Source organism: Pseudophryne corroboree, chromosome 2 (genome assembly GCF_028390025.1).
Source record: "Pseudophryne corroboree isolate aPseCor3 chromosome 2, aPseCor3.hap2, whole genome shotgun sequence".
NCBI lineage: Eukaryota > Metazoa > Chordata > Amphibia > Anura > Myobatrachidae > Pseudophryne > Pseudophryne corroboree.
The window spans coordinates 462,339,885-462,366,881 of NC_086445.1; the positions used below are offsets into that span (position 1 = coordinate 462,339,885).

Consider the following 26,997-nt stretch of genomic DNA (forward strand, 5'->3'; position numbering starts at 1 on the left):
AGTGTAGGTCTTACACTAAAGGTTTGAATACAACATAAGTATGTTTTTATTTAAATCTGTTTGGATAAGTTATAAGTCTGCACTTTGTGTTATACTGTAAGCATGAGGGATATATTTAACCATGCTTCCTGTTTTTTTCCTGTTGTGTTTTCAGAATTTCCTGCACTACATCTCTACTCCATTGAAGGCGCAGGGTTGTAGGGGGATTTTGGGATAAGGTTTCATATTGCTGGCGTGCACTGCACTTGGCCAGATATATATTTATAGAGACACCTTAGTGCTATTTACTGAGTCGCGCAAGTTGTCTGTCTTTGTATTTTGTATTGTCTGTCTGCATAATGAGTAAGACACCAGCAAAAACTAAAAAGCAGTTTCACTGCAATGTCTGTAACAGTGTGTTACCGGATGGATCTACCACATGTACAGTATGTTTTGTGAATTCAGCTACAAATACAATTTCCGCTCCGGTTTCAAAGCCAATTTCATCCTCGGACCCTCCATGGGCTATGCTAGCAGATGTCCTGGCTGGATTGCAATCAGAATTGGCCGCCACTCGGCAAGAGCGGGAGGCGGCAAGATCGGAGTCTAGGGTGAGAAACTTAGAACTACCGGAGGGGTCTCAGCCTTACCAAAAGTCCAAATCCTCTTTGGGTAGAAGGGATAAGTTTCATTTGTCTTATAATTTACCGGTTTCTGCTATGTTGCTTTCTGACAATTCTATGCCAGACCTCACTGCGCAAGATGAGGGTGAGGAGGGCGAAGTAGACCAGCAGTCAGATGGTGACGATTTTGACAGCCCGGGTATTGATAATCTCATCAGAGCGGTGCGTCAGTCTCTGAAGTTTACAGAAACTGAGGAGCCTCTGACAAATGATGAGGTCGTCTTTACTAAACAACAGAGAACTTCAATGTGTTTTCCTGTTTCAGAATCTCTTAATAAGATGTTACTAGAAACACGAAAGAATCCGGATAAACGGTTTTCTATACCTCACAGATTTAAGTCTAGTTACCCGTTTCCAGAGTCTGTAACAGCTACATGGGAGAATCCGCCATTGGTGGATTCGTCTGTGTCTAAACTTACAAAGAAATTAACCATACAAGTACCAACTGCTACTACGCTTAAGGACCCTTCGGACCGTAAAATAGAAGCTATGCTAAAGTCCATGTATATAGCAGCAGGGGTGTTGCTTAGACCTGGGTTGGTTGGCATTTGGGTAACTAAGGCGCTAATGGTATGGATAACAGAACTCAAGTCTGCCTTAAGTGATGATCACCTTATACTTCTCGCTGATCAAATTTGGGAAGCTGCTGACTATCTATGTACAGCTTCTACTGACATCTGTCAGCTCACTTTTCGTCTTTCATCATCGCTAGTTACAGCATGACGAGCGCTCTGGCTGCATTCTTGGCAAGCAGAGGCGGAGGTCAAAAAAGGTATAGAGGCGTTACCTTACGGTGGCGAGAAGTTGTTTAATCCTGAATTGGACAAATGGATTTCTGAGGCCACGGGAGGAAAGTCTGTTTTCTTACCATTGCCTCCAACAGTACCTAGAAAGAGATATTCTGGACCTGTGTTCAAATCCTTTAGACCTCAGTGCTTTCGCGGGCGTGGCAGAGGAACGGCCACACCTGGTAGACGAGGTCGGGGACGTGGTTTCCAACAAACCAACACCACTCGTCAGGACGCTAAGGTCACCGGCAAGCCAGTGGCATGACGGGCTCCCACCCCATCTCGGATCTCCAATTGTGGGAGCACGCCTTCAGACGTTCCAGTTGGTGTGGCTTCAGACGTCCACAGATGGGTGGATCCGCAATTTAGTCTTAAAAGGTTACAAAATAGAGTTCGACTGTCTCCCGCCAATGCGGTTTTTCAAGACAGGACTGCCTGTGTCGGACGACAAGAAGGCGGTTCTGCAGATTGCCATTCAGTCTCTGCTGGATGCAGCAGTTTTGATTCCGGTCCCTGTACACCAACAGGGTCAGGGTTATTATTCCAGTCTGTTTGTGGTACCAAAGCCGGATGGCTCGGTCAGGCCAATATTGAACTTAAAGGGTCTCAATCAGTACGTCACTTACTACAGATTCAAGATGGAATCTCTGCGTTCAGTAATTGCAGGTCTAGAGCCACAGGAATTCATGATTGCACTGGATCTCAAGGATGCGTACTTACACATTCCGATTTGGCCACCTCATCAGAGGTTCTTGCGGTTTGCAATACGGCAGAACCATTACCAGTTTCAGGCTTTACCGTTTGGCCTCTCGTCAGCGCCTCGGGTATTCACCAAGGTGATGTCTGTGATGATAGCTCATCTCAGATCCCTGGGAGTGATAATAGTTCCGTACTTGGACGATTTGCTCATCAAAGCTCCGTCTCAACAAATGCTCCTCCAACAGGCGTTGCTAACATACAATGTACTGGTTCACCACGGTTGGATTGTCAACTTCAAGAAATCACATCTAATTCCGTCTCAACGACTTCATTTCCTAGGTATGATTCTCGATACGGTAAATCAAAGAATTTACCTACCAGAACAGAAAGTACAGGTCATTCGTCATCTGGTACAATTAGTGCTCAAACCACGCACAGTCTCGGTTCATTTGTGCATTCGCCTCTTAGGCACAATGGTAGCGGCTTTCGAAGCGCTTCAGTTCAGAAGACTTCACTCACGTCCTTTTCAACTGGATGTGCTCGCACAATGGTCGGGCTCGCATCTGCAGATTCACCGCAGGGTGAGGTTGTCTCCACGGGCCAGAGTGTCTCTACTCTAGTGGCTCAAAGTACAGAATCTAACCGCAGGGAAACGGTTCGGCGCCTGGAATTGAATAATTCGCACGGCGGACGCGAGTCTCAGAGGCTGGGGAGCTGTAGTTCAAAATTATCAGCTCCAGGGTCTCTGGGCGGATCACGTAAGATTGCTGTCTATATATGTCCTGGAACTCCGGGCAATTTACAATGCGCTACGATAAGCAGTGCACATGCTTTGGTCTCAGACTGTTCAGGTGCAGTCAGACAATGCGACGGCGGTCGCATACATCAACAAACAAGGAGGAACGAAAAGCCGCATGGCAATGCGGGAAGTAGCTCGAATCCTCAATTGGGCCGAGTATCACCAAGTGATATTGTCGGCAGTATTCATTCCGGGAGTGGACAACTGGGAGGCGGATTATCTCAGCCGTCGGGATTTTCATCCAGGAGAATGGGCATTAAATCCAGAGGTGTTTCACATGCTGGTCCAGAGGTGGGGTTACCCTCAAGTGGACCTGATGGCATCTCGCCACAATCATCAAACGCCCCAGTACGTGTCCAGAACGAGAGATCCAAAGGCAGTGGCGGTGGATGCTCTCACAATCACGTGGCCATACAGCCTCGTGTATCTGTTTCCACCGTTTCCGCTGCTCCCTCTGTTGCTAAAACGGATCAAAAGAGAGTCCGTCACAGTCATACTAGTGGCACCTAATTGGCCTCGGAGAGCTTGGTTCTCGGATCTCCGCGGACTACTCGCAGACGATCCTTGGCCGCTCCCACTACTTCCGGACCTGTTACAACAGGGTCCGTTCCTTTACCCCGATTTAGCGCGGCTGCGTTTGACGGGGTGGCTGTTGAGACAGCCCTCTTAAGAAGAGAGGGCATTCCAGAATCGGTTATACTAACCATTTTACGAGCTAGGAAGCCGGTTACGGCAGCTCATTATTACAGAATTTGGCGTGCCTATATAGGTTGGTGTGAAGCTAGGAAGTTTCCAACTTCATCTTTCAAGTTATCCCGTCTTTTGTTATTTCTACAGATGGGGTGAGATGGAGGTCTGCGTTTATCCACACTAAAAGTGCAGGTATCTGCGTTGTCAATTTACTTTCAAAGAAGATTGGCTCTATTGCCGTCGGTACACACTTTTCTGCAAGGTGTCCTCAGAGTACAGCCTCCATTCACTCCACCTACTGCGCCATGGGACTTGAATCTGGTTTTAGATTTCTTACAGTCTTTATATTTCGAACCCTTACAACAAGTGGATATTAAGTTTCTCACTTGGAACAAAAATTTTCTCCTAGCCTTAGCTACTGCAAGGCGTGTTTCAGATTTGGGTGCCTTGTCATGCAAACCACCGTATTTAGTGTTTCATGATGACAGAGCGGAACTTCGGACGAATCCCGCTTTCCTACCAAAAGTAGTGTCCTCTTTTCACATCGATCAACCAATAGTAGTTCCTGTGTTAACAGGAGATTCTGGAACCTTGGATGTGGTACGCGCACTACGCGTTTATGTATCCCGAACGTCTACAGTTCGTAAGACGGATACGTTGTTTGTTCTCTACGATGCTGCCAAGATGGGTTGGCCAGTTTCTAAGCAGACCTTATCCAAATGAATAAAACTGACCATACGTCAGGCTTACCTTCATGATAGGTTACAGCCACCTACATCAGTAACAGCTCATTCTGTTATGATTCTGATATTCAGGTCAGGGGTGATCTTATACGGTAGGACCTGAATACCAGAACGTAATGCTGGGAAAGGGGAATGGAAAGGGAATAGCCCCTGGCACCCTATCTCCATTGTCTCGCCCGTGCTGTCAGTACACTCTTGCGAGACTATGGTTGCTTGGGCCCATGGCAGCCGCGTTTGAAGGGCGGATTACGTCTGCCCAACTCAGATGCCCCCTCAGGTCTTAATGAAAGACAAAGAGTGAACCGAGACAGGGTGATAACAAGGGGCCCTCTAACTGAACAACAAAGCCAGGGGCTAATAACAAAGCTGAAACTAAAGTATGCGCGGATTTCCGCCAGGGAAAAGAACAACAAAATACTCCACTTGTCCACTCTCCTACACGGCACCGCCGAGTACCGGAGAGGACTGTGGAAGTGGATACCTCAGCAAATGCTCCAATAACAGAAAACAATATAAAGCGGTTTAGGCCGCAACTCGCGGCGGAGCCGCCACTCACGAAACCAAGCAAGATCCTCTATCGACTGCCACAGGTAAACGAGGACCAGAAGAACTCCTTAGGATAAGACGGCTACTCCAAGACTCAGGAACTCAGAGAACTGGAAAGACCGGGCACAGCAGACCAGGAACAGACGTTCACCAAACATGAGCAGCATGCAGGAAGCTATCACCGGCGTCTGTGTGAGGCACTGAGGAGGCTTAAAACAGGGAACCCTCCAATCAGAGTCCAGAGCCTAATTACCCTTGCTGCACGACCAGAGAACATGTGTGAGTGCATATTAATTAAACACCAGCAACGGGGAACGCGGTCCGCCTGTGGCGTCCCCGTTGCTATGGACCCGGCGGCTCGACACGCACGCGTCCTGGTGTTGCTAGGGACCCAGCGGCTCAGCGCGCACGGCGTTCTAGCGTTGCTAGGGACCCGGCGGCTCAGCGCGCACGGCATCCCTAGCGTTGCCAGGCGCCGTGCAGAAAGGGGAGAAGGTGCAGCGGCCGGCTATGGACCGCTGCGCCTAACAGTACCCCCCCCCCCTTGAGGAGGGGTTAAAGAACCCCTAAAGCCAGGTTTCCGAGGAAATTCCTGAAAAAATAATCTCTTGAGTCTAGGGGCATGTAGATCCCCATCCAGGACCCAAGACCTTTCCTCCGGACCATAGCCCTTCCAGTGAACCAAAAAATAAAGTCGGCCCCGAGAAACTTTTGAATCTAAAACCTTCTCAACCAAGAACTCCTGTTGCCCCTGAACATCCACTGGAGATCTACCCTGGGAGGTCTTCCGAGGAAATCTCCTGGAAGAAACATATTGTTTCAACAGGGAACAGTGGAAAGTATTTCCAATTCTGAGAGATCTTGGCAAGCGTAGCCGAAAAGCAACTGGGTTGACCTTCTTAATGATAAGAAACGGTCCAATAAATTTGGGTCCCAGTCTAGCCGGGGGTTGTCGGAGCTTGATGTTGCGAGTTGACAACCATACCTTATCTCCCACCTTAAAAGTGCAAGGACGTCGGAGCCTATCAGAAAATTTCTTTTCTCGGAAGGCAGCTTTTCTGAGGGCAAGGTGCACTTTTCTCCAAATTGCTCTGAGGTGGGAGGTTAAGGTCAACGAGGAAACTGGAGAATGATGGAAAAAAGAGTTGGCTCTAGGATGAAAACCAAAGACTGAAAAGAATGGGGACTCCTTGGTGGAGGAATGACAAGAGTTATTATAAGCAAATTCGGCCAAAGGAAGAAACTCTGACCAATCATTCTGGAGTTTGGCCGAATACAAGCGTAAGTATTGTTTTAATGACTGGTTGACTCGTTCGGTTTGCCCATTAGACTGTGGATGGTAACCAGATGTTAAAGACAGTCTCATCTTTAATGATGCACAAAAACGTTTCCAGAATCGTGCGATGAATTGCGGACCCCGATCAGAGACAATATCAGTGGGCAAACCATGGAGCCTGAACACATGGCGAAGGAACAAAACTGCCAACCCTTGAGCAGAGGGTAATCGGGGAAGAGCAATGAAATGAGCCATTTTACTAAAACGGTCCACCACCACCCAAATGACTCGAAATCCGGCTGAAAGGGGAAGGTCTACCACGAAATCCATGGAAATATGAGACCATGGCCTGAGTGGAACGGCTAAAGGCATGAGTTGCCCGATAGGCAACGATTGAGGGACCCTATGCTGTGCACAAACCTGACAGGAATGGACAAATTCCTTTACGTCTTTAGAAAGACTAGGCCACCACACTGAGCGAGAGACTAACTCCAAGGTCTTAGTGATACCTGGATGCCCCGAGACTTTGTTGTCATGAAACTCAGTTAAAACGGTGCCTCTCAAAAATTCAGGGACAAAAAGACGACCAGCAGGAGTTAGCCTAGGAGCTTGGTGTTGAAGCTGGTTTAACTGAGTAAATAAATCCTGTGTGAGGCCTGCCCGGATGACTGAAGATTGAACTATGGGGGTAGTAACAGGATTGCTATTGTAAACTGGAAGAAAGCAACGTGACAGGGCATCAGCTTTCGTATTCTTGGAACCAGGCCTGAAGGTGATAATAAACCTGAAACGAGTAAAGAACAATGCCCAACGTGCCTGCCGAGCATTAAGCCGTTTAGCTGACTCAATATATTGCAGGTTCTTATGGTCAGTAAATACAGTAATAGTATGCCTAGCTCCCTCCAGCCAATGCCTCCAGTCCTCGAAAGCCCATTTTACTGCCAGTAATTCCCGATTACCAACGTCATAGTTGGATTCTGCGGAGGAGAATTTCCTGGACATGAAGGCACAAGGATGTAGTTCCTGAGACTCCGGATCTTCCTGAGAAAGGATAGCCCCCACTCCAACCTCTGAGGCATCAACCTCCACAATAAAGGGAAGCTCCGGATTAGGATGTCTGAGGACAGGAGCCGAGACAAAGGCCTGCTTCAAGGCCCGGAAGGCAAACTCAGCTTCAGGCGACCAATTGGAAGGATCCGCTCCTTTTTTAGTCAAAGCTACTATGGGAGCGACCAGGTCTGAAAAAGTATGAATGAACCGCCTATAATAATTTGCAAACCCTAAAAAGCGCTGAATTGCTTTTAAATTAGTGGGTTGCGCCCAATTAAGAATGGCCTGGAGTTTTTTCGGTTCCATGCAAAATCCCTGGGGAGAAATAACGTACCCCAAGAAAGACACTTCTGTGATGTGAAAATCACACTTCTCAAGCTTAGCATTATAAATGATTCTCTCATAGCTTTTGAAGAACCAGACGCACCCGGGTAACATGTTGTTCTATAGACTCAGAGTATATCAAAATGTCGTCTAAATAAACGATCACGAACTTCCCAAGGAAGTCACGGAGAACATCGTTGATGAGGTCTTGAAAAACCGCCGGAGCATTTGACAGGCCAAACGGCATCACCAGGTATTCATAGTGACCCGACTGAGTGCTGAATGCCGTCTTCCACTCATCCCCAGATTTTATTCGGATGAGGTTGTAAGCTCCCCTCAGATCGATTTTTGAAAAGATCACGGCGGAGCATAACTGATCAAAAAGCACTGAAATCAATGGCAAAGGATAGGTGTTCTTCACAGAGATTTTATTCAGAGCCCTAAAGTCAATGCATGGTCTAAGCGACCCATCTTTTTTCTCAACAAAGAAAAACCCTGCACTCAACGGAGATTTTGAAGGCCTAATAAAGCCTTTCTTAAGGCTTTCCTGAATGTAATTATTCATGGCCGTGGTTTCTGGTCCGGACAGGGCATATAATCTCCCCTTAGGTAAAGTGGCACATGGTACTAACTCGATTGCACAGTCATAGGACCGATGGGGAGGCAGAATGTCCGCATTGCCTTTGGAGAACACATCGGCAAAATCCTGATATTCCACAGGAATAAGTTCTGGGACGACTGCCGCAACCCGGACTGGATGAGAAATACATTCCTTAACACAAAAAGGACTCCATTGGGAAATCTCCCCAGACCGCCAATCAATGGTGGGATTATGAAAGGCAAGCCAAGGGTGATCCAAAACTACAGGGACTGCCGGACAATGTGTAAGGTAGAATTCTATATCTTCTGAATGTAAGGCCCCTACTGTAAGTAATACTGGAGGTGTGCGGTGAGTAATTATCCCATTGGAAAGCGGACCCCCATCTAACCCGTGCATGGTGATACGTCTATCCAAGGGAATCTGTGGAATGCCTAAGGCCTTAGCCCAAGCTAAGTCCATAAAATTTCCTGCAGCTCCACTGTCGACGAGGGCCGACACTAATGAACCGAGGCTGCCAAAGGAAATTTTAACAGGAACTAATAGAGAGTCATTTGAGGAGATAAGCTGCAGACCCAAGTGAACCCCCTCACAATTCACTTGGTCAGAGCGTTTCCCGACTTTTTCGGGCAGTTGAGAGCACCACAGTACAAACAGAGACCAGAACTTAATCTTCTGGTTCTTTCCTCTGGGGACAGCCGGGAGAGACCCATCTGCATGGGCTCCTCGACGTCCTCAGGAAAGGTATAAACACTAGGACTAGGCCTAAAAGTTGTTCCTCTTTCAGCCCTCCGCTCTCTGAGACGACGATCTATTTTAATAGCAAGCTCCATGAGTTTGTCGAGAGTCTCAGGAGCGGGGTACTGAAGGAGACTGTCTTTAATTAGTTCTAACAAACCGAGACGAAACTGACTGCGCAGGGCCGGGTCATTCCAGCCACAGTCGTTCGACCAACGGCGGAATTCGGTACAATACACCTCTGCTGGATTTTTACCTTGTTTAAGAGCACGCAGGTGACTCTCAGCTGACGCCTCTCTATCAGGGTCATCATACAACAGGCCTAACGATTTAAAAAAGGCGTCTACTGATAATAAAGCAGGATCTTCCGTTCTTAACCCAAACGCCCAGGTCTGTGGATCACCCTGGAGCAATGACATAACAATCCCAACCCGCTGAGACTCAGTACCAGAGGACTTAGGCCTTAAACGAAAATAAAGCTTACAAGCTTCCTTAAAATTAAAAAAATCTTTTCGGTTACCCGAAAAACGGTCGGGTAAATGCATCTTTGGTTCTAGGACCACACTCGGGGAGGCTCGCAAAAGATCTTCCTGCGATCTCACCCGAAGAGAAAGGTCCTGAACCATCTGAGTTAGTTCTTGAATTTGGTTAACCAAAAGCTGACCGGGATTTGGTCCTAACCCTGCCGGATTCATGAAGCTGGATTTTACTCTCACCAAAACAGAATAGGAAAAAATAAAACCCCCCTTTTTTTTTTTTTTTTAAAGTTCTGGCCGGTGATAATGTTATGATTCTGATACTCAGGTCAGGGGTGATCTTATACGGTAGGACCTGAATACCAGAACGTAATGCTGGGAAAGGGGAATGGAAAGGGAATAGCCCCTGGCACCTTATCTCCGTTGTCTCGCCCGTGCTGTCAGTACACTCTTGCGAGACTACGGTTGCTTGGGCCCATGGCAGCCGTGTTTGAAGGGCGGATTACGTCTGCCCAACTCAGATGCCCCTTCAGGTCTTAATCAGAGACAAAGAGTGAACCGAGACAGGGTGATAACAAGGGGCCCTCTAACTGAACAACAAAGCCAGGGGCTACTAACAAAGCTGAAACTAAAGTATGCGCGGATTTCCGCCAGGGAAAAGAACAACAAAATACTCCACTTGTCCACTCTCCTACACGGCACCACTGAGTACCGGAGAGGACTGTGGAAGCGGATACCTTCGCAAATGCTCCAATAACAGAAAACAATATAAAGCGGTTTAGGCCGCAACTCGCGGCGGAGCCGCCACTCACGAAACCAAGCAAGATCCTCTATCGACTGCCACAGGTAAACGAGGACCAGAAGAACTCCTTAGGATAAGACGGCTACTCCAAGACTCAGGAACTCAGAGAACTGGAAAGACCGGGCACAGCAGACCAGGAACAGACGTTCACCAAACATGAGCAGCATGCAGGAAGCTATCACCGGCGTCTGTGTGAGGCACTGAGGAGGCTTAAAACAGGGAACCCTCCAATCAGAGTCCAGAGACTAATTAACCAAAATGTTGTGCAGCTGCCTTGCTGCACGACCAGAGAACATGTGTGAGTGCATATTAATTAAACACCAGCAACGGGGAACGCGGTCCGCCTGTGGCGTCCCCGTTGCTATGGACCCGGCGGCTCGACACGCACGCGTCCTGGCGTTGCTAGGGACCCGGCGGCTCAGCGCGCACGGCGTCCTATCGTTGCTAGGGACCCGGCGGCTCAGCGCGCACGGCGTCCCTAGCGTTGCCAGGCGCCGTGCAGAAAGGGGAGAAGGTGCAGCGGCCGGCTACGGACCGCTGCGCCTAACACATTCCACACGTTCTGTGGGAATGTCATGGGCAGCTGGTCGTGGAGCTTTGAAGCACACCCAATTTTATTGGTATCATAGAGAACAAACAGCGAGTCCGATTTCCTGTGACGAACTGTTCTCTTTACATACACCTTCAAAGCCCTCACAACATCCAAAGACTTTGAAGTAGCAGAGGTGTCCATAACAACCGGAACCACAATAGGTTGGTTGATGTTAGGAAGAAATTGCTGATAAGTTCTGAGTTCAGCTCTGTCCTCATGGAAAATTAAGTAGGTTCTCTTGTAAGACAACGCCCCCAACTCCGACACACGTCTTGCTGAAGCCAAGGCCATCAGTGTGACGGTCTTCCTCGTAAGGCACTTTACGTCTACCTCCTGTAACGGTTCAAACCAGTCTGATTGGAGGAACTGCAGCATCAAATTGAGATCCCAAGGTGCCGTGGGAGGCACAAAGGGAGGTTGTATGTGCAGAACACCTTTCAAGAATGTCTGGACCTCAGGGAGAGAAGCCAATTGTTTCTGAAAGTAAATAGACAAGGCCAAAATCTGGACTTTAATGGAGCCTAGACGTAGGCCCACATCCACTCCCAACTGCAGAAAGAGCAGGAAATGTCCCAGATGAAATTCCACTGCAGAATATTGTCTGTTCTCACACCAAGAGACATATTTCTTCCAGATATGGTGGTAATGTTTAGACGTTACCCCCTTCCTGGCTTGGATCATAGTCGAGATGACCTTGTCAGGAATCCCTCTCCTGGCTAGAATCAGCAGTTCAACTTCCATGCCATTAAACATAGCCGCGGGAAGTCTTGATAGACGAATGTGCCCTGTTGCAGAAGATCCTCGCGCAGAGGTAGGGGCCACGGATCGTCGATCAGCATCTCGAGAAGATCCGCGTACCAGGCCCTTCGAGGCCAGTCTGGAGCAATGAGTATTGCTTGAATCTTTTCCCTTTTTATTCTTTTTAGACTTCTTGGGATCAGAGGAAGTGGAGGAAACACGTACATCAGCTGGTAGACCCACGGAGTTGTCAGAGCGTCTACCGCCGCTGCTTGTGGGTCTCTCGAACTGAAACAATACCGCTTGAGCTTCTTGTTGCGTTGAGAGGCCATCATGTCAATCTGTGGATATACCCACCGACGTGTCAACCAACGGAACACCTCTGCGTGAAGTCCCCACTCCCCCGGGTGTAGGTCGTGTCTGCTAAGTAAGTCTGCTACCCAGTTGTCTACTCCCGGAATGAAGACCGCCGACAATGCCACGGCGTGTTTTTCCACCCAGAGGAGAATTCTTGACACCTCTGACATTGCTGCTCTGCTTTTCGTTCCGCTCTATCGGTTTATGTACATTACCGCCGTCACATTGTCTGACTGGACTTGAATGGCCTGATTCCAAAGTAGAGATGAGGCCTGCAGAAGGGCATTGTAGATAGCCCTGAGTTCCAGGATATTTATTGGAAGGATTACTTCCTGACTTAACCATCTGCATGAAACTGCACCCCCCGGGTGACTACTCTCCAACCTCTGAGGCTTGCATCTGTGGTTAGCAGAATCCAATTCTGAATCCTGAACCTCCGATTCTCGATTAGGTGAGAAATCTGTATCCACCACAGAAGGGAGATCCTGGCTTTTGGCTACAGACGGATCCCCTAGTGCATGTGAAGATGCGATCCGGACCATTTGTCCAATAGATCTAGCTGGAAGGGCCTTACATGAAACCTTCCATACTGAAGCACCACCACCATTTTACCAGAAGGCGAATGCACAGATGCACGGAGATCCGGGTTGGCTTCAGGACAGCCCTATCCATCGACTGGATTACCATAGCCTTTTCCAAGGGAAGAAACACTCTCTGAGACTCTGTGTCCAGTATCATTCCCAGGAAAGGAAGCCTCTGTGTTGGTTCCAGGTGAGATTTTTGTAGGTTCAGAATCCACTCGTGATCCAGGAGTAGTCTCCTGGGTTTGTTCCAGTTTGTGAATGGCATCCTGTAAAGTTATACTTGCCTGATTTGAAGAATCTGTGGGGCGGAAGCTCTTGGAACTCCAGTCTGTAGCCCTGAGAAATAAGATCTAGGACATAGGGATCCTGGCACGATGTTGTCCAGATGTGACTGAAGAATTATTTTAGCCGGGATCCCACCTGCCAGTCTTCCAGGCATCTTGGTCCACCGTCATGCTGAAGGTGTTGTGGAAGCAGAGTTTGAGCCCTGTTCCTGTGAACCGGCAGTTGCTGGTTTGCGTGGTTTACCTCTAGCACCTCTGGTGGTGATAGCAGATCCTCTGGGCTTGCCCCTAAACCTGGCAGTCTGAAAGGACTGTAAAATGGGTGCTGAGTAGGCCTTCCTAGTTGGGGGAGCTGCAGAAGGAAGGTATGTAGACTTACCTGCAGTAGCTTTGGAGATTCATTTGTCTAGTTCATCTCCAAATAAGGCCTCGCCTGTGAAAGGTAGGCCTTCCACACCTTTCCCGGGGTCTGCATCCGCAGTCCACTGGCATAGCCATAGACCCCTGCGTGCAGACACTGCCATAGCTGTAGTGCGTGCATTAAGCAAGCCTATTTCTCTTGTGGCTTCCACCATAAAGTTCACAGAGTCCTGTATATGTTGCAGGAGCAAAACAATATCCTCTTGAGGTAAGGTATCTAACCCCTCAATTAGGTTACCCGACCATTTAGCAATGGCTCGCGTAATCCACCCTCATGCTATAATGGGTCTCTTGGCCACCTCCAGCAGCTGTATACAAATATTTGAGTGTAGTCTCAATTTTGCGGTCTTTTTCATGAATTTTTCGTGAGAGCCTGGATACTGATGCATCCACTATCGGTGGATTTTTCCATTTTTTCATATCCTCAGGAGGAAAAGGAAAAGGATGATAACAACCGTCAGGATTAATCCATGGTTCTTCAAACAGGGTATTTAGTTCCTTTGACACAGGAACAGGGGACAAATGGCAGGGGATTGAGATGCTGGTTTGGGTACTGAGTCTCTTTTCATAAACTCAGTCATAGATTGTCTTAAGTATTGAGTCTCTTTCTCATTCTGAGATAATTTAGTAGAGATTGTGGAAATCATTCCTCTAATGGAGTCCAGCCATGCTGGTTCTGCCCCACTAGCCTGTGAAGGGACACTACATTGAGTACACACTAGTGAACCCCCTGGGGAAGAGGAACACTGTGCCCTGCATGAATCACACTCTTTTCCTGACATACTATACACACACACACACACACACACACACACACACACACACACACACACACAGGAAAAGGTTAAATGCACAAATAACCTACAAAGAGTCCTTCCAGGGAGACACAGAGGGAGTATGGAACCAGCACATGGTGCCCTTAACGTTAATGCCAAACTTAGCTGGGTCGCTGACTAAGTACCTATATTAGGGACTCAGTACACTAATAATCACTCCCTTTCTGCTATGACCCCCTGGTACAGTTAAGGTAATCTGGAGTCTCTCCGGAGTCTCCCCTGTCAGTCGGCGTCTGTGTCAGCTGCAGAAGGAAAATGGCACTGGTGAGCTGCTGGATCCGCTCATAGTGAAGCCCCGCCCCTTAAATGGCACGCGGTCTTCCTGCTCTTTTTTTATACTGGCTGTATGCGTCTTGTGCATAAAATGGAGACAGACTCCTTTTATGGCTATGTTGCCAGTCTGTGTACTGTGTCCGCTGTTCAGCGTCTGTGTCCATACACAGTGGGAGACGCAGTCCACCCTGTTTAGAAGCCGTGCGTCTCTGTACCCTCATGCCGCCATCATGGCCGGCGACCCCCTAACCGGGACGCCGGCTTAGTGCTCACAACTCTTCATTCTGCTGGCTCTGTTAGGGGTGGCAGCATGCTGCGGGAATGTACGCTTGCCGTGGTGGGGCTTGCGAATAGTTCCGTCAGGAGCTTTTGTCCTGTTAGCGGGGAACGGGACCATTAACCCTGAGAGAGGTTGGGCCGTTCTCCCCCTAAGTCTCACGAAGTAGGCAGGCTGGTGCCATGCAGTCCTGCCTGAAAACAACAAACTCAGAAGATAAATGCAGAAAACTCAGCAGGAGCTTCCAGAGACATCACCAGCTCCTCCGGGCACATTTTCTAAACTGAGTCTGGTAGGAGGGGCACAGAGGGAGGAGCCAGCGCACACTATCAATTTCTTAACGTGCCCATGGCTCCTAGTGGACCCGTCCAGGGGTTAAAGTGAGCCGTAACGGGCCGGAACTGCGTTCCGTCAGTTCCACCAGGAGACGGAACGCAGTTCCGCCTCCCCCGGCTCACCTAACCCGATGTCCCGGGCGGCGCTGCAGGGAGATGCCGGGCGCCCGCTGAGATCGCGTTACCAGCGGGCGCCCGTCTCCCTCTCCGCAGCGGCAGCCGGAGGCAGGAGCTCAGTACTGTGCTCCGGCTTCCGGCTCTGTCAGTGCGCGCTATGGGAGAGACGTCATGACGTCTCTCTCATAGTGCAGAGGAGCGGGCGGCGAGAGAGGACTGCGGCGGGAGCGGGGCTAGGTAAGTATAGTTCTTCCCCTCCCTCCTTCCCTCCCTCCCTCCTTCCTATATGTGTACCACAGGCGTTTCTACTGGGGACCTTTACTACTGGGGCAAACTACTGGGGGGCTCTAGTACTGGGGGCAAACTACTGGGGGGCTTTACTGCTGGGGCAAACTACAAGGGGCAAACTACTGGGGGGCTCTAGTACTGGGGGCAAACTACTGGGGCAAACTACAGAGGGGCAAACTACTGGGGGCTCTAGTACTGGGGGCAAACTACTGGGGGCCTTTACTACTGGGGCAAACTACAGAGGGGCAAACTACTGGGGGGCTCTAGTACTGGGGGCAAACTACTGGGGGCCTTTACTACTGGGGCAAACTACAGAGGGGCAAACTACTGGAAGGCTCTAGTACTGGGGGCAAACTACTGGGGGGCTTTACTGCTGGGGCAAACTACTGGGGGCAAACTACTGGGGGCATTACTACAAGGGGGCAAGCTACAAAGGGGCAAACTACTGGCAGCATTACTACTGGGGGCTAAACTACAAGGGGGCATAATTACAGGAGCTAAACTACTGGGGGTATAACTACAAGGGGGCAAACTACTGGGGACATTACTAACTTTGGCAAACTACATGGGGGCTAAACTACAGGGGCTAAACAACTGGGGGCACAACTGCAGGGGGGCATTACCACTGGGGGCTAAACTACATGGGGCAAACTACATGAGGGCAAACTACTGGGGGCATTACCACTCAGAGGCTAAACTAGAGGGGGGGGGTTGTAAATTGCTGGGGTCATAACTGCAGGGGCATTACCAGTATGGGCATGACTACTGGGGCTAAACTACAGGGGCTAAACGACTAGGGGCAATACTACACAGGGGCATTACCATTAAGGGCATTGCTGATGGGGTGCACAGCTAATGAGGGCATTGTAAAGGGGGCACTTCATAAGGGGCACTACTGTTGGGGGCATTGCATAAGGGGCACTACTACTGTGGGCATTGTATAAGGGATGCTACTGCTGGGGGCATTACTGTATGGGCCGACAAAGAAGCTGCGTTCCCGGTCCGCCCTCCGTCGCTCCGCCCCTACCATCGCCGCCGCACTGGAAGCCCAGGTTCCAGACTCCCAGCTGCAGCGGATCTGGGACCAGGCCGGCTTTATTATCCCTGCCGCTGCATCGAGCTTCTGTGACCGCGGCACTACTAGTTCAAATCTGTCGCTGATTGGCTGCCGGTCCGCAGCAGTTTTGAAATATTAGCGCCGTGGTCACAGGAGCTCGATGCGGCCGCAGGGATAATAAAGCCAGCCTGGTTCCAGATCCACTGCAGCCGCCCTAAGCCTCTTCTGCCGCCCCGCCCTCGGACCTCTGCGCACCCACAGCCTCCTCCTCCGCACTATCTCCGAGGCCCACAGCCTCCTCCACGTCACGCCTACCACAGCCTACTCATCCACAGCACCGCAGACCACCGCCGCTGCTAAACAGGTAATCTTACCCTGCTGCCTTTCTCTCTCCCTAGTCCCTACTGTATTCCCCTGCTGTCACTTTCCATGTCCCTGCTGTCACTTTCCATGTCCCTGCTGTCACTCTCCCTGTCACTCTGTCACTCTATAATGTGAATTTCGGCTCATTCTCTGTGCTATAATGTGAATTTTGGCTCATTCTGTGTGCTATAATGTGAATTTCGGCTCATACCGTGTGCTATAATGTGAATTTCGGCTCATACTGTGTGGTGTAATGTGAATTTCGGCTCATACCGTGTGGTGTAATGTGAATTTGGCTCATACTGTGTGGTGTAATGTGAATTTGGCTCATACTGTGTGGTGTAATATGAATGTGGCTCATACTGTGTGGTATAAATGTGAATTTCGGCTCATACTGTGAGCTATAATGTGAAAGGGGTCCTACTATTGTGGTGCATAATGTGTATAAGGGGTATATGGTGTGGTAAACTACACTGAAGGGCACGCCCCCTTTTGCGTGGCCACGCCCCCTTGTCAGGAGTGCGTGCGCCTTCGGCGCGCACATAATTGCACCCTTCACTTTTCCATACCCCCACTTCAAAATTTCCACTTGGGTACTACTACTGTGGGCATTATTACTATTGTGTGACCACGCCCCTTTCTTTTTGAGACCACACCCCCTTTTTGCGGCGCGCGCAATACCTTTATTTCATGGGCGCCGTGGGGAGGGGGGTGAGTTCCACTACCTCTCTAGGACCACTTTAAGCACTGGACCGTCTATACCCAATGGTACTAAATGGATTCCCAGTATCCCCTAGAACGTAAGAGAAAAGCTGCTATTAAGTTTCCAGCCTTCAGGAGAGTATTCTACATTCTGGCTCCCTAATTAGGAATATTTCTTAGAACTGGATTGGACACTTATCTTTCAGGGACTGGAGGTACAGTCAGATACTGCCAATATCTTTACCAAACCTTCTGCAACAGCTCTACACTGTCTGCATTACCATATTTACACAATGGATCTCTCGAGAAATTCCTACTCACTGGTTATGCACAGCATTGTTCCAGAGTTCATGATGGGCTACAGCGAACAGTCTTCTGAAAGCCTATAGGCAGTAGCCTGAGGCAGCATTAGAACACCTGTGGAACAAGATGTGCTTTTCTCTCTCTTGGCAAGATTGTTTACTCCAACAATTTTGCATACCTGGCATCAGTGGCAACAGTATTCACATACATTGCTTTATATGGAATACATATGGTTTGTCGACAGTGAATATAGACAGACTGCATGTACACATGACAATGCCAACGTCAGTATGCCATCATGGTTCTAATGTTAGTTGGCTGGCTTAGCATTTACTTGTACATGCACTCTCTCCTCCTGTAACCTGGGGATTTGGGGAACAAATGGGCTAAAACTATGCTGATATTAGTCAGTACTTTGTGAGAAACCAAGACAATCTATGGTGGTGCCAAGAGACAAATAATAGAGCAGAACTGTGACCAGGGCCATAGTGAGCAAGGCCAGGAAGGGTACTGGGGATGTAGCCTAATGTAAGGTGTGTCCATGCCTCCTTACTTTACACAGGGGTGCACGGTTGTGCCCCTCAGCCAGGAGCAGATCAATAGGGGGCAATTCTTTTCTACAGCATATACGCGAAGATCCCTAAATACTCCCACAGTGCACACATAACACAGAGTGTACACACAGAGGCACTGTTGTGATTGAGTTGCATGGTAACAGAAATGTTTTGGAAAAATGCTGGGTGTTTCTGGTAGGTGGCTAAACAGACACATGGAGAGGATCCATCTTATGGGCATATTATATGACACAGGGAAATTGGAAACTACAGTATGTAACTACAGTATGTCACTTTGTGTTTTGCAACATAAATATCTAATTTTGTCTATTACTATTACTTACCAGTTTATTCACTTTATGGTCTCTAGAATAGAATTTGAAAGCTTCAGCTTTTTTGTCAACTGGAGTAAATTTTAACTGAAATGATAAAGTAATCAGAAATACTTTAACAACAGTGAAATCATGATGATTTAGCAACATACGTTGCAACGTAAAAGCGAAAAGTGCATAGATATTTTATTATGTTAGTATGTTGCAATTTAAGAAAAGTAACGTACAGTACATTCCACTTTTAGGAAATAAGTTAATATAGTCTATACTCCATACCTCCCAACATCTAGTAGAGTAGATTTGGGCAGGACTTAAAGTGGTCCAGGTGAGGTGGTGGAACTCATGGAGGAGGATCATGGAGGCACCAGGACCTGAGGAAGGAGTAGGTGGCTGCAGCTCATCAGTAACACCAGTGCAGCCTGTATCATCGATTGACACAGACGATGGGGTGGGCTTTTCTGTTGGAATTACTGTGCAGGGCAATAGATATGGTGGAACTAGTTCCCCCTACTAATACAGGTGGTGGAACTCAGTTCCACCTCGTACCCCCCCCCTCCCCCACACACACACTTTAACCTCTGGATTTGGGACTGTTCCATGCACCCAAGAGGGGACATGGCCTTGGTAAAAGAGGCATGGCTTTGTGGGAATTATGCAACCGCTAGTCATGCCCCCCTTTTGTCACTATGGGGTCATGCCCAGCCCCCTGTGAGCTGCTGGCCATGTCCCCTCTCCTTCTCTCCTTGTTAAAACTGTGGCCCAAGGGTGGAAAACTGGGACTGTCCCGCGAACATTGGGACACTTGGGAGGCATGATAGTGTACAGTGTATATGCAGTGGTGCATTCCTCATTAATACTTAGAATCTATTTATAAACCATGTCCATCAGCACTGCAACTGGAAAGAGAAATATGAAATCACCAATCCCAATAAGTTTGCAAAGTATCTATTCCGCAGATGATGCTGATATAGGATGTCAGATTCTGTAGAAGAATAGAAAGAAGGTATGCAGAGACTAATGCAGAGCATCACTCGTAATAATGGGTAAGTGACGCAATCTGATGGACTGTGAATGTGAAATGATTGTTGGCACCCGCAGCTGCAGTGCGAGCATTAGCAAAATGGCTGCAATGGTGAATTGTTTGAGGGCAGCAGTGTACACAAAGTGGACCAGCAGACAATAAAACTGGTTCTGAGTGCAAGGCCTGTAATCATAAGTGACTACGGGATGCTCAAGCGGAATGGAGAAGGGGCAGACTTGTTAAGTTCCACAGATGAGCGACTGCATCAAATTATTAGTTCATCTGAATCAGTGACCAATTCAGATGGCCTCTTACCATACAGCATGCTGCACATTACATTGTATTGGCTACAGTAGCAGAAGGCATGTCCGTATACCATTCATTGCTATCTGCTGCAAACAGCATGAAACGCCTCCAATGTGCTCAGGAACGCAGGGATTGGACAGTAATCATGTTTTCAATTACACCATGCAGATGGTAGGGTGTGACAATAACAAGAAGCATGGATCCTTCTTGCATCGCCACGACACTTCAGGCTGGCAGAGGCAATGTTATGGAGATGCAGTTCATTGCATTCGGGCTAATATTCCCCACTAAACATACTGAAAGTTATTAGAAACCATGCCTTGAAGAATTCAAACTATACTCCTGTTAAGGTCTAAAAATGTCTCTACAAAATACTAACCCTGTGGTCATAATGAAAATTTATGGTTTCCACCTGCATCAAGGATCACACATGTGCGGTTTGGATTTGGACTAATATATATATATATATATATATATATATATATATAGTAGACGAGAGTTATTCGACTACCCCCCTATGCCCTGCACAAGCAGACACATGTTTGTGAATGTATAGAATGGGTAAAGGGGCACTGATTAAATCATTTGCTAATGAAATGGCTTGCTGGAAGGAGCTAACCGAGTTTATAAAGGGGATCATCATATGCTGCGCAACTTCATGTTTCGTTGTTGCGATGCTGGACTTATATACAGAAAAGGAGCGACGGGTGCATTCTAGATCGACTCAACCTTCTTCACTGTCACAGTTGGTTACTGTACTTAAGGCAGAATGGCAAAACATACCGCCTGCTGTTGTCCAGGAACTTGTGGACTGTTTGCCAAGAAGGGTGTCTGCAGTAATCACTGCACGTGGTGGATTTACAAAGTACTGACGTCAATAAAATCTTGTTGATCTATTTTCTGCCAGTATCAAATCACTCTTATCTATATAGTGTGTGTGTGTGTATATATATATATATATATATATATATACTGTATATATGATCAGAGTGATTTGCACACAGATGGGGGTAATTCTCAGTATTAGTTTATACATGCATGACTAACTGCACAGTGGCACAGTGCCAATTCTTGTATGAAATGTGAAAAGGAGTGTAGTATGGTAAACAGAAGTGTGGTCTATAATTTTATGGCACTGCCTTATACCCATCATTTTGCATTAAAATGAGTAAAGGGAAAGAAATCACATAATTCTTGTCCTAAAGCCAAATATTGCTAATCAAGTATTTCATCCTGTTAATTATTTATTATGATTTATCACTCATGTATTTAGTATTTTAGATTTTTTTTGCTGTTATTTTAAAGGTAGCTATGTGACTAACCATATTGGCTACTATTTGTCTAATAGAATATATAATGATTACCAACCAAGTAACATTTTATAATAATAATACATAGTAACTCACTTTCTTGTAATTGTAAGATATATTTCTGATGTCACTCCATTTGAAAGATTCTAATGGTAATAATTTGTTATTTTTACTGTATATATGGATCCCCTTTGCGTTCACACCAAGTAGGATATCAGAATCATTTTTAGCTTCCTGTAAATTGAAAAGAAATTATATTTAGTATAAATAATACCTGCTATAACCAGTTTATCCATTACTGGATGTAACATAATACGCTGTATAATAAAAATTTTATATTAACCTTACATGGAAGTTTCATTTTCATATATGGCATTGCACATCCATGGGTTAATATCTCATTACAATGAAATATTTAATTACTGCTTTAAGAACCATGGGCCAGATGTATTAACCTGGAGAAGGCATAAGGAAGTGATAAACCAGTGATATGTGCAAGGTGATAAAGGCAGCAGCGAATCAGATCTTAACTGTTAATACATATTGGAGCTGATTGGCTGGTGCCTTTATCACCTTGCACATATCACTGGTTTATCACTTCCTTATGCCTTCTCCAGGTTAATACATCTGCCCCACTATTCATATTGGATTGCAGATTCTTATGATTAGCAGAATCTGCAATCCTTTCTTTTGCATGCTGGGGGCCGCCCATCACAAGGCAAGGCTGGCCAGCATGATGAACTGTGACTGCAGCAACTGTGGCCGACCCCTGCCTTCACATCCTGGCTATGAAGACAGGCGCGCCGCCGACATCTTTTCCTTCTAATCGCATTGGCCTGGTGTGCAGGCCCAGGATGAGACCAGCGCGTTAGCACCTACTCGGGCAAGTTGGTGACACGACCTGAATAAGGCCCTAAATCTAAATGATCTTTTTTTTTTTAGAACTGGCCTAAGCATAAGCAGTTATTTGGAGTGAGTTAAAGAAAGCATAGGAGGTAAGTAGCCATAGGAAATTTGTGTCTACTGCCATTCTCTGGTCAAATAGAAATAAAATGACATTTAAGCATGATTTACATTCTATAGTATTTTCCTGATCCTTCCATGGCATTGGGCACCACTGGGATGGATCGGTCCAAGCAGTGCAGACACAAAAAAAAGGTAAAATCCCCCTAAATTTCATGAAAAATCCAGCATATGATTATTTCTTCTCACAAGGCAGAGATAAACTGACAAAAAGTGAACTTTATTGGAATCACAAGAAAGTGAACTGAAAGCAAATTAATGTATTATTTATTTATTTCTCTTTCTGGTAACCACAACCAACAAATACTTTCGGGTTCTTGCTTCAGCATTAATCCACCGTTCCAAAGCAGCAAAAGGCTAGATTTTACATGGAGGTTTTAATAATAAAATCAGCACAAACACAAAGGGGGAATTCAATTAGGTGTGAGTCTGCAGTAGGCAAACTCACTTATTTAAACTCGCACACTTCGCCTTTATGGGAGCACCCAAGATTTGCACAATACAGTTAGAAATGTGTATTCACACTACTCACAGCAAGGTTATGCGAAGTTTATCCAAAAAGCAAACTTGGAAAAGAGCATGAAAATGTGAGTGTGACCTGGACCCCAAAAAAGTGACAACTTCTTTAGCAGGACCCTATAGAAGGCTGTTAGTGGGAATAAGCAAAGTACTGGGCACTTTTAAAAGGTGTCAAATGGCTTATTTGTGTATTTTTTTAAAGAAAAGAAAATAATATAAAAAGCATGCAAATTTTGTTTCATTACAAAGGAATTAAATGAAAAATGCAAACAAAAGATGATTTGGGGGTAATTTGAAGCCACCTTAATTTAAAAATAAATAAATCTAAAAAAATGAAGAAGAAAAAAACTATTTTTTTTCATTGCAATAAATACTTTTATTAAATTTGTGGTGCATAAACTAACTAAAAAGATGATTTTGGGATGATTTGAGGTTATTTTACAGTATTAACCCCAATAAGGACAAGTAATTATTGGCCCAATTCAGCTAATTGGGGGGAAGGGTCCAAGGGGTTCTGAAGCAAATTCTGACATTTTACCTTTTTGCTACCTTTTTACCTGCTCAGGGGGTGCGGACTAAAAACAGACGAATTTACTCTGAAAAAGAAATGCGAGTTTGGAATTGAATTGCAAATGTAATTCTAAATGCAAATTTTCTGTGAATTTGGGTCGCAGGACCAAACTCTCACCCAACTGAATTCTCCACAAAATGTGATGTAATATGGTAGCTCAACTGAGCATACCATTTTGAATAATAGATAACATGAAATAAACGAACCCGTTTGTTGATTAATGCCAAGATGTGGAAATCTGAGCATTAGAATCCCCCCGCCTATGGACATCTTAACACTTTCTATAGCATAGAATGTTATTGTCTGGTGATAAAGAGAAAATAATTCCCAATAGGGCACACTGTTTGAAAGAGGGGATCCTCTGGTCACCCTTAATGTGTAGGTGTCAGGATGGGGAAACTATAAATGTTAAGTGTCCTCCCCCATCCGCCAGCTCTACTCAGTGGTGGGTGCATGCAGGTAAATGGGGGAGGGGGGGGGGGGGGGGGGGAGTACCCAGAAAACACCCAGGACAGACTTATTTTTATTTCACAGACAGAGACAACTTTGCTGCAAGATTGAAAATCTCCCTTAAGGTGAATGCACACTAAGTGATAATAGTAAACCGCGTTGCTCATTTTGCCATTCCTGAGCAACGTTGTTTACTATATTGGCCAGTGTGTATGCCGCTGCCAATGAGTAATGCGTGGCCCCGCTGGTCGTTAACGACCCTTGCTGTCAGCCGTGTATGCAGCTCAATTTGGACTGTCGTCCAAGAGCTGCATGCACGATCTGGCCGCGGCATGACGTCACTGAGCGATATCGTTGTCATATCGCTCAGTGTGTCTGCACTGGCGCCGACCGCCTCAGCCCTGGAGGGGAAACACTAGGTGACATCGCTCACAGAGCGCATTGCCTAGTGGTAACCCATCTTTAGTGGGGGAATCATTAAATCTTGGATAGAGTGAAAGTACCAATCAACTTTTGTCATTTTACAGGATGTACTAGAAAATTACGGTAGCTGATTGGTTATTATGAGCCACTTCACTTTATCTTCCTCTCCAAAATGATACTTTTCCCCATACAAGAGAAATGGGAATCTCAGGAGGAACCACACATGGGTGGATATGTTACAGAGGAATAATTTCCCTGGCAAATTAGATAATGCCCTTGGACTTGGTATTGCTTTCACCTAGTACTGTGTACCGCCCTCCATTAATACTGTGGTAGGCTCTATAAAGTGGGTTCTAGCAAATCGTTGCATGTCCGCACGTTACACAGGGCACACTGTACACATTTCCAGCTGTCAGTTTAGGCTACATTAATAAATAATGAGTCACTCACTGATATTGGAAAGTAGTTCATGCCATACATGTCCAAGTCTTGTGCAAGTTTTAAGTAATTCATCTCCGCGTCGTCCCTATAGGAATATAAACCATGTAGGAGAAAAAACACACATGGTTAGTTTCACATATTCAATGGTTTATGGTGCAACCTAAGCAAAGAATTTATCATATTGCATACTCCGCTGTTTATGTATTTGATAAAGTAATGAGTATTTCATCTAATTTGAAATTAAACATATTCAATTATATGGAACATGAAGGTAAAATACAATGTTCAGGTATGACAATGGAGCTATATTAAAAAGTACTAGCTCCCCACTCCACTACAGACAGTTGAAGCTCCTCCTACATCTTTAGGACAGGTCCTGATTGGGTTTGATAACGGTCATAAGCCAGAGAATGTCCACAATGCATTTTCACAAAGCAAGCCTGCAAAGCTCGCATCACTCTGTACCATACTTGTTCACTGTTACGATCTCCTTTATGGGAAAAGACCAAGAATGCACAGAAAAGAGAAAGTAAGTTAGGGAGAGGGAGAAAAGATAGCAGCATCACTCTATGCCCCCACCTTTTACATATGCAACACACAGCAGTAGGGTCAAGTAGCTGCATCCAGTCCCAAACTGTGTGCCGTGGCTCCCTGGGGTGCCTCGGGACACTTGCAGGGGTGCCCTGGGTTGGTGTTCCAGGACCAATTCAAATTATTCATGGTCAATATAATAGGCGAAACCAGTGCTGGTGGCTGCCAGTCATAAACTATGTGACCAAACAGAAGCAAATCTTGTCCCTCACCACACAACTGACCCTAAGGATGACATATAAACGCGATCTACTTAATGTAATATTTCTTTCTAAATTTCTCAATAAGACATTTTTGGCCTAGGGGTGCCGTAAAAAAAATTCTGATATTCTAGGGCGCCTTGATTCAAAAAAGTTTGGAAACCACTGAGTTAACCAATGAATACAGAACATATGACAAATCCTATCAGTAAATGCCATAGACAGAAACATCATTGCTTGTTTGTTTTTGTGTTGAAACAGTTTAACGAAAGGGGATAGATGGTCAGGTAAATTGACTCAAAAATCCTGGGGAAATTTAGCTTGAGTGCTGTGTGAAAAGAATTATCTAGTCACTGTTCACTATCCCCATGAACATTTGAATAAATTAACTTCAATTGGTTTATCTAATCTGAATTACTGTAGGTAACTATACACATTTTGGGCTGCTCATGTGTGTCAGTGCTAGAAGAGCAGATAAATGCACAAGAAATTCCAGTATTGGAGCTTTACCACTACCCCTTTCACACTCGGGGCTGCCAAGAGAAATATTCTGGGCCCCAGTACAACAACTTCACGATATCCTTCGGCCGGTCCGCGGACCAATGAAAAACCAGGGGCAGGGCTTAGCAGGTGTCAGGGGGCAGAGCTATGCTCCATGTCCTGACACCACATTAAAAAAAATAAAATAAAGTATTTGGTTATACATTTCCATTGATGGAGGGAAACCATCTGGTTCTCCCCCATCCAGGGCCGATTCCGGGGCTTCTTGCGCCCCGGGCGGCATTAGGGGGCGTGGATTCATACAGGGGGCATGGTCAGTTACGCCCCCTGTACTAAACGTCTAGTTCCTTCGTGGAGAGGACCTTTGCTGTGCGGTGCGCGATGACGTCAACGCGCACTGCACATCATTACCGTAAAGGTCCTCTCCACGAAGGGAAACTAGACGCGTAGCGTCTAGTTTCCCTTCACAACAGGCAGCCGACGAAGGGAAACTAGACGCGTAGCGTCTAGTTTCCCTTCACAACGGACAGCCGACGAAGGGAAACTAGACGCGTAGAGTCTAGTTTCCCTTCACAGCGGGCAGCGGGACAGCGGGCAGCGGCAGCAGGGGGCACAGCAGCAGCGGATCTTGCCATGGTGTGGCGCCCTCCGGATGGCGACTGCGCCCTCCGGATGGCGCCTGCATCCTCCGGAAGGCGGGCCCCGGGCAAAAGTCCTGCTTGCCCGTGGCAAGATCCGCTACTGCCCCCATCGATGGCAAAGGTATTCTACATCGGCCATAAACCATCGATTTTGAATCGATGGTCGATGGCCATCCCTAGGCACCGGGTCTATTCAATTAGTTTACATGAGTGCTGCCTTTTTGGACTTATATATATATATTGATACGAACACTAATAATAATGTATGGTTGCATGTTTTATAGAATATATATATAGAATTTATAAATTGTTTTCAGTAGCTGCCTGTAGTACAAAAGTGCTGTGTCTGTCACTCACAGTTCTCAACTCACAGTGTCACAGCCTCACAGGCTAGGTC

General features: G+C 46.6%; 1 protein-coding gene across 3 annotated transcripts in view; it reads right to left on the reverse strand.

Moving 5' to 3' along the window:
- The window catches only part of LOC135028194 (merlin-like), a 179,273-nt gene that overhangs the window by 48,691 nt on the left and 103,585 nt on the right, over positions 1-26,997 (reverse strand). For all 3 annotated transcript variants that reach the window (XM_063953761.1, XM_063953760.1, XM_063953762.1), the window contains exons 8-10: positions 24,677-24,752; positions 21,337-21,474; positions 18,616-18,690 (exon numbers count right to left, since the gene is read on the reverse strand). In XM_063953761.1, coding sequence (XP_063809831.1) covers positions 18,616-18,690; positions 21,337-21,474; positions 24,677-24,752 — 289 coding nt within the window. The remainder of the gene's footprint in view (positions 1-18,615; positions 18,691-21,336; positions 21,475-24,676; positions 24,753-26,997) is intronic.